Source organism: Narcine bancroftii, chromosome 2 (genome assembly GCF_036971445.1).
Source record: "Narcine bancroftii isolate sNarBan1 chromosome 2, sNarBan1.hap1, whole genome shotgun sequence".
NCBI classification, from domain to species: domain Eukaryota; kingdom Metazoa; phylum Chordata; class Chondrichthyes; order Torpediniformes; family Narcinidae; genus Narcine; species Narcine bancroftii.
In genome coordinates, this window is record NC_091470.1 from 116,932,326 (window position 1) to 116,941,154 (window position 8,829).

Consider the following 8,829-nt stretch of genomic DNA (forward strand, 5'->3'; position numbering starts at 1 on the left):
CCAGGTGGAATAATAGTTCAGGACTGGCCAAGGGGCCTGTTTCTGTGCTATAGTGTTCCATGGAAAGAATAGAAACCAGAATGATTTTGAATAGAGAGAAGCTAATTATGTTAAATCCAGATGTTACTGGACATAAAGCACCTGGTTAATGTTCAGAAGCACCAGTACGTCATCTTTTATTGAACGTGCATTGGGCCTGAGCTGTGGGGAGAGGTTGAGCAGGCTCGGGATTCATTCTTTGGAGCTCAGGAAGGTGAGGTATGAACTCATTGAGACGTATCAAATCATGAGAGGGGATAGATTGAGTGAATGCAGAGAGCCTTTTGCCCAGAGTTGAGGAATCAGTAACCAGAGGATATGGGTTTAAGGTGGGTGGGGGAAGAAATTTAACAGGAACCTGAGGGAGAAAAAAATTGGATGAATATGTGGATAAGGAAGGGTTTGAGGGATATGGGCCAAACGCAGGTAGGTGGGACAAATGTCGGGTGGGTAATTCTGGTCAAGGTGGGCAGGTTGTGCCGAAGGGTCTGTTTCCATGCTGCCTGACTCTATGGCAGGAGTTTTGCTTCTGAGGAGAGGCTCTCTGCCTTGTGTCCTCGATTACTTGTGAAATCGTGGAGGCTGAGAGCAGCTTTATGGAAAGGCAGTGGAAATGCAGCTGCCATTTCCTGAGTGCTGGATGTCGGGTGATGATGGGGTCCATTTGCATTCTTCTCCGGAGATCTCGCTTAACAATAGTCTTTACTGAGATTGGCAAATCCCGTTAAAATGCTTTATTGCTCAGATGCTTCCCACTTTTGGGCTTTTAAAAAATTTTTAGCTCCTGGACAATTTCCAAAGTTTAAGGGAAGGATGGTGGGGTTGGGCAGGCGTCCAAGGATTATATCAAACTGCTAAAGAAAGGACCTGGGTCTCACACTACTGGTTCGTTGTTCAGGCACGGGGTCTAAAAAAAAATCAGTGTTCTTTGCATGGCAGCTGCCTCAACATTCCTGCCTTTGTTGAGCTGATTTTGTTTTGACCAATCTGTCAAATAATTGTCATCTGAGTTTATTAAAAAACATTGCCGTGCCTGCATGGTAAGTCTCAGCAACCGTGTACAAGCACTGTGCTTTGGTCCAAAATAAACAGTGCCTCATCGTCCCTGCCTCTCGGTGAAGAAGCTTGAAGAGTTTTGAATTACAGGTTAGTATTGAATGACAGGAGCTCCTTCCTACAGGCATCTTTAGCTGGAAATCATTGTGGTATCTATGAGAAGACCTTCTGGTATTGTTTTAAGGTGCCCTTGTCCTTCCTTGCTCCTGTCGATAGAGGGGTGGGGTGTTTAAGCTTGTCAGGAGATGAATTCACTTGTGTTACGTCGGGGTACTGACACGATTTGGATCATGGATGTAACGCAGATTTCTTTTGTCATCAGTTTTTGATAGGAGATCGTGACCAAGGCCTGGATTGCAATGTACATTGTTCTGGCTCCCAGCTGAAGCCTCTGTGTGCATCGGATGGCAGGACGTACGAATCGAGGTGTGATTACCTAAGGGCCAAGTGCCGAGATTCAACACTGGAGATCGTGCACCGAGGCAGATGCAAAGGTACATCAGCTCCTCCTTTCCCTGCCTCGCTGTCCGCTTACCAATCAGGTGCCCAAATCCCAGAAAAGGGTAGGGGATGCAGAACCTATAGCCACAATGAGGATAAGACTGTCTTAGTGGAAAGTTCCAGTGTCACCCTCTCTGGAACAGGGAGATCATTTGGGTCTGTATTGATTTTTGGGACATTTGGGTGACTTTTTATACAGTCTCATCAAGCCCAAGAGGAGGCCACAGTAGCTGGGAGAATCTTTTGATAAGTTACTTGTTCACACTTTTTAACTGCTTCACCCCCCCCCCCCCCCCACCCCGGTATACTTCCCCTCCAGTATCTCTGCTTTTATATTCTATCTCACTTGTATATTCTCTTCTTCTGCATTCATGATGATCAGGGGTCTCTTCACCCACAACTACTTGTGCACTACAGCAGTTAAAACTGTGAACAACTGAGCACAGCAAAAAGCCTTTGACTAACCAAGTCTGCATTGGTTAATTTAACCAGCCCCATCTGACTGCACATAATCTGCATTCGGCCTCTTCACATGACTCTAAGTTACTGCTGTATCTACAACTACTACCACCCATCACTTGGTTTCTTTTAAAAAAAAATAGCTTGCCTTGCAAATCCTTTAACCTTTCCCCTCTCCCCCTGCACAACCTGGCATTTGACATTTGGGCAGCACGGTGGGTGTAGCGGTTGGCGCAGTGCCACTACAGCGCCAGCGATCGGGACCGGGGTTCGAATTCCACGCCGTCTTTAAGGAGTTGGTACACTCTCCCCGTGTCTTCCTGGGTTTTTGACAGGGGCTCCAGTTTCCTCCCACAGTTCAAAATGTACCGGGGGTGTAGGTTAATTGGGCGGGAATGGCTGTTACTGTGCTGTATGTGTAAATTGAAATTTCCAGCTTGGGAATGGGCAAAATAAAAATAATGTCTATCTACCCTTTATATTTCTTCTCATTCCTTGAAATTTGACACTACAGAGAAAACAATCCAAACTCTAATACCATTCAAGTACCTTCCATCTTTACATAGAAGGTCGAACCTCCACTCGTAACCTTTTCTGGCACTGTCTCCAAGATCCTTCCTAAAGTGTGGTGACAAGAACTGCACTGTCTTTGTTTTTACTTGTCACAGTGGGGGTAAAAAATCGATCGCTTACTGTGTGTTAGTTCAGTCGCATGTTATCAGCCCTCTTGTGAAAGAAACTCCGATACTGTGGAAGGTGTAATTTCTGTTGTTCTTACACAATAGTCGGATTCAAACAGGACTTTCCCATCCTTGGTCATGGGAACAGAAGCTATCTCAATGAATGCAAAAATAAACTGTACTCCTGCAGGAGTGAGGCTGGTCATTGGGAGGATGAGAACATAAGAACAGCTCATCGAGCGTGCTCCGCCATTGAGTCTATCTGATGACAGACTCACGTCCAGCTACCTGCCTTTTCCCCTCTATCCCATACTATGTATAATGGGGATGGGAGATGAGAGACAGAGAATGGTGGATGGAAATGCCCCCTTCCCAAGGGAAGGGATGGGGGAAAGAGCAATAGGAAGGGAATTCTCAGATCTACGGCCATATCTACCAAATCGTTGTGACCCAGACTACCTGGGGATCCCTCCAGATTATTGTCAGGATCTGAAGTGGTGCGAAGCAGACTCCGGTGTACTGATAACATAAATAACATAACATAACAATTACAGGATGGAAACAGGCCATTAGCCCCTTCTAGTCTGCACCGAACCAAACACTCCTCTCTAGTCCCACCTACCTGCACAATGACCATAACCCTCCACCTTCTTCTCATCCATATACCTGTCCAGCTTTTTCTTAAATAATAAAATTGACTCTGCCGCCACTATTTCTCCCGGAAGCTCATTCCACAAAGCTACCACTCTGAGTAAAGAAGTTCCCCCTCATGTTACCTCTAAACCTCTGCCCCTTAACTCTTAACTCATGTCCTCTTGTTTCAATCTCTCCTACTCTTAACGGAAATGGTCTATCCACATCCACTCTGTCTATCCCTTTCATAATCTTAAATACCTCTATCAAATCCCCTCTCAACCTTCTACGCTCCAAAGAATAAAGACCTAATCTGCCCAATCTCTCCCTATACTCTAGATGCTTAAACCCAGGTAACATTCTGGTAAATCTTCTCTGCACTCTCTCCACTCTGTTTATATCCTTCCTATAATTAGGCGACCAGAACTGCACACAGAACTCTAAATTAAGCCGCACCAACGCCTTATACAATCTCAACATCACTTCCCAACTCCTATATTCCATGCAATGATTGATAAAGGCCAGCATACTAAAAGCCTTCTTCACCACCCTATTCACATGAGTTTCTACCTTCAGGGAACGATGTACCGTTACTCCTAAATCCTTCTGCTCTTCTGTATTCATCAATGCTCTCCCATTTACTACTTAAGTCCTGTTCTGATTCTTCTTACCAAAATGAAGCACCTCACACTTATCAGCATTAAATTCCATCTGCCATTTTTCAGCCCACTTTTCTAAGCAGCCCAAATCCCTCTGCAATCCTTGAAAACCTTCTTCATTATCCACTATTCCACCTATCTTAGTATCGTCTGCATATTTACTAATCCAATTCACCATCCCATCATCTAGATCATTAATGTATATAACGAACAACAATGGGCCCAATACAGATCCTTGAGGCACACCACTGGTCACCGGCCTCCAACCTGACAGACAATTTTCCACTACCACTCTCTGGCCTCTCCCTTTCAGCCAATGTTCAATCCATTTGACTATCTCAAAATTTATACCTAAAGACTGCACCTTCCTAACTAACCTTCCATGTGGTACCTTATCGAAGGCCTTACTGAAGTCCATATAGACAACATCCACTGCGCTACCCTCATCCACATTCCTAGTCACCTCTTCAAAAAATTCAGTCAGATTGGTCAAACAGGATCTTCCGCTCACAAATCTGTGTTGAGTGCTCCTGATCAGACCCTGTCTATCCAGATATTTATAAGTACTATCTCTAAGAACTTTCTCCATTAATTTACCTACCACAGACATCAAATTTACAGGCCGATAATTGCCAGGCTTCCTCCTTGAACCCTTTTTAAATAACGGAACCACAAGCGCAATACGCCAATCCTCCGGCACTATCCCATCTCTAATGACATTTGGAAAATTACCGTCAGAGCCTCTGCTATTTCCTCCTTTACTTCTCTCAATGTCCTGGGGAAGATCCCGTCTGGTCCCAGAGACCTATCCACCTTTATATTCCTCAAAAGCCCTAACACTACATCTTTCGTAATGACTATATTCTCCATATTTATCTAATTTGCTTTTTTTAATCTCACATATCCCAATATCCTTCTCCTTAGTGAATACCGAAGAAAAGAAACTGTTCAATATCTCCCCCATTTCTCTAGGCTCCACACACAGTTTTCCGCTCTGATTTTCTAAGGGACCAATTTTGTCTCTCGCTTTCCTTTTACCATTAACATATTTGTAGAACCCTTTTGGATTAATTTTCACCCTGCTTGCTATAGTCTCCTCGTACCTTCTTTTAGCTTTCCTAATTCCTCTCTTAAGATTCCTCTTACATTCAATGTATTTTTCAAACATCTCCTTAATTCCATGCTTCTTATACCTAATGTACGCCTCCCTTTTTCTTCGAACCAAGTTTCCAATATTCCTTGAAAACCACGGCTCTCTCAAACCTTTAGCCCCTCCTTTTAACCTAACAGGAACATAAAGCTTTTGCACTCTCAAAATCAGATCTTTAAAAGACTTCCATCTCTCTACTACATCCTGCCTATAAAACAAATTGTCAAAATGCACACCCTGTAAGTCCTTTCGCATCTCCTCAAATCTAACTTTTCCCCAATCAAAAACCTCAACCCTTGGCCCTGACTTCTCTCTTTCCATAATGACATTGAAGCTGATGGCATTATGATCACTGGACCTGAAGTGCTCGCCAACACTAACCTCCATCACTTGACCCATCCCATTTGCCAACAGTAGATCTAACACTGCTCCTTCTCTGGTCGGCACCTCTACATATTGTTGTAAAAAACTATCTTGCACACATTTCACAAACTCTAACCCATCCAGCCCTTTCACAGAATGTGTTTCCCAATCTATATGTGGAAAATTAAGATCTCCCATAATTACAACCCTGTGCTTATCACAAATATCCACTATCTCCCTACAGATTTGCTCCTCTAGGTCTCGGTCCCCTCCGGGTGGTCTATAATACACCCCTACAAGTGTAACCTCTCCTTTCCCACTCCTCAGTTCCACCCAAATAGCCTCTGTGGATGAGCCCTCTAATCTATCCTGCCTAAGCACCACTGTAATATTCTCCCTGACAAGCAATGGAACACCACCTCCTCTTGCCCCTCCGACTCTATCACACCTAAAGCAATGAAACCCAGGGATATTCAGCTGCCAATCACATCCCTCCTGCAACCATGTCTCACTAATCGCTACCACATCATACTTCCAAGTATCAATCTACACCTTCAGCTCATCCACCTTTTTTACAATGCTCCTGGCATTAAAATATATGAATTTCAGAGATTTCCCTATTCTTAATCCCTGTTTTCCCTCATCTTTAATAACAACATTATTTCCTTTTCCTGCCAATTGCCGTTCATCTTCTTCCAGAGCATTTCCTTTCTCTATCACCTGCCCATCCATATTCAAATACTTACTACAAACTTTCTTTGTTTGCATTCTAACCTTCTCCTTACTGCTCTATACTATTTTGCTCCCTCCCCCCAACCATTCTAGTTTGAAGGATCCTGAGTAGCCCTAGCAAATACCCCTGCCAGGATTCTGGTCCCCCTGGGATTTAAGTGTAACCCGTCCTTACTGTACAGGTCACATCTTCCCCAAAAAAGGTCCCAGTGATCCAGAAACTTGAAACCCTGTCCCTTACTCCACCCCTTCAGCCAAGTGTTAATCCTCCACCTCATTCAATTTCTATTCCCACTGTCACGTGGCACAGGGAGTAATCCAGAGATTACCCCCTTTGCGGTCATTCTTTTTAACTCCCTACCTAACTGTCTGTACTCACTTTTTAGGACCTCTTTATTCCTCCCTATGTCATTGGTACCTACATGTACCACGACCTCTGGCTCCTGTCCCTCCCACTTTAGGATATCCGGGACACGAGCAGCAACATCCCGGACCCTGGCACCAGGGAGGCAAACCACCATCCGGTTCTCCTTGCTGCGTCCACAGAATCCCCTATCTGTCCTCTTAACTATGGAGTCCCCTACCACTATTGCCCTCCTCTTCCTTTCCCTACCTTTCTGAGCTACAGGGGCTGACCCCGTGCCAGAGGCACAGCCACTGCTGCTCCCCTCAATTTTGATGTCCTCCTCAACAGTACTCAAAGAGGCGTACTTATTGCTGAGGGTTACAGTCATAGGGCTCCTCTCTGGCACCTTACGTTTTTCTGTCCCTCTCCTAACTGTTACCCACCTTTCCTCCTCCCGTGGCCCTGGCGTGACCACCTGGCTGTAACTCCTGTCTATGACTTCCTCGGTTTCCCTAACCAGCCTGAGGTCATCGAGCTGCAGCTCTAGTTCCCTAACATGGTCCCTAAGAATCTGCAGCTCGACACACCTAGTGCAGATATGGACATCCGGGAGTCTGGAAGACTCGGGACCTCCCACATCTGGCACTCCCAACAACACACAGCCCTAACACTCATCCTTTACCCCAATGAAGTAGTAATAAAGACTATCTTACCTTAATGTGCAGTGACTCCTCCTCAACCTGTGCTCCTACTCACTCGCTTGGGCCGCTCACTCGCTGCCGTTCCCAAAAACCTTTCCTTTACTTTAATACATTGCCCAATGTGACCACTAGCACTGTCCCATCCTAACCAGTTTCCTTTAATTACTCCCACCTGCACTCCCTATTCAATTACTGTCTCTGCACTGAACAGCAATCCCCACCTAAATTATTAATTCTTAATTAAGACTAAATGACCACTCTACTCACGTCCGTTCAGCACAGCACTCTCCCGCCTCTTCGCTCCTTGCCAACTGGACCTCAACTGAGGTAAGGTTTTCTTTGTTTTTAAAACTCCCTCCCTCCTGACGTCACCACACGCCTGCGCACTAGACCCCTCCCCCTTTTAAATTTTAACTTAAAATTAAATTAACTACTTTAACTTTAAATTTACACCAACAAACCTTTCCCCTTACAATTTAAATAAATAAATACACACCTGACTTTTTAAATAAATAGATAAATTAGGACCACTCTACTCGCGTCTGTTCAGCACAGCACGCTCCCGCCTCTTCGCTCCTTGCCAACTGGACCTCAACTGAGGTAAGGTTTTCTTTACCAAATCATCTTCATCCTCATTGTCCAGGCCTCCTCATCCTCCGCCTTCTCACTGAGTGGCTGAGCCTGGTGTAAAGGGCAAGGAGAACTTTGAGTTCCGTCAGGAAATCCCAGTAGGACATGTAGGTGAGGAGGACACAAGTAATTGTATGGGGTTGTGAGGGGAATGGACCATTAATGCTAATTGATCTGAAATCACTGAATGGGTTGGTAGAGAGGAGACAGTGAATGGTGTGCTTGCCTTGGAGGTTCACAGCCATCTCTGCTCCAGCCTTGAGCTTGGTGCCCCATTGCCCCGTGAGGCCTGACCTTCTTCACCAGGCTAAAAGTGATGCGGCAAAGAGGGCATGCTTTCTGCCCAGCTCTTCTCCCACAGGTGACCTGTTTCTACATGCTGACTGCTACTGATGTTCTTCAATTAGTTGCTCCAGGTATAGGTGTGTAAGTGTGACCACATTTGCTGAGGCTTTTAACTGACTGATACAGCATGGTAACAGGGCCCACGAACACGTGTCGCCCAAATACACACGTGACCAATTAACCTACAAACCCCCGTACATGAAACCGGAGCTCCCAGAGGAAACCCACACAGGCCACGGGGAGAATGTGCAAAGTCCTGTCAAATAGTGTTGGTTCAAACTTGGGTCTCTGGCGCTGTACCGGTTTTGTGGTAACTGCTATGATAATAGTGTTGAAGGACACTTCCTCGAGGAGAAACTTAAATCACTGAAGCCTTCACCTCATCAGGTCAAATGAGATCCTGGCTGTCGCTCCTGGGCTGGAACTCTCCTGCCTTACTGCCACGATCTCTGATGGTAGTCTTTCAGTTTGTGCTCTACTCCCAGTGCTTTGGTGTGGCAGTCTGTGAATTCTGGCCCTCCCTTCTTGTCCTCCT

The 8,829-nt window shown here is 45.3% G+C and overlaps 1 protein-coding gene across 4 annotated transcripts in view; it reads left to right on the plus strand.

Moving 5' to 3' along the window:
* Nucleotides 1-8,829, plus strand: part of smoc1 (SPARC related modular calcium binding 1) — a 268,502-nt gene that overhangs the window by 21,340 nt on the left and 238,333 nt on the right. For all 4 annotated transcript variants that reach the window (XM_069918105.1, XM_069918106.1, XM_069918107.1 and 1 more), the window contains exon 2: nucleotides 1,418-1,589. In XM_069918105.1, coding sequence (XP_069774206.1) covers nucleotides 1,418-1,589 — 172 coding nt within the window. The remainder of the gene's footprint in view (nucleotides 1-1,417; nucleotides 1,590-8,829) is intronic.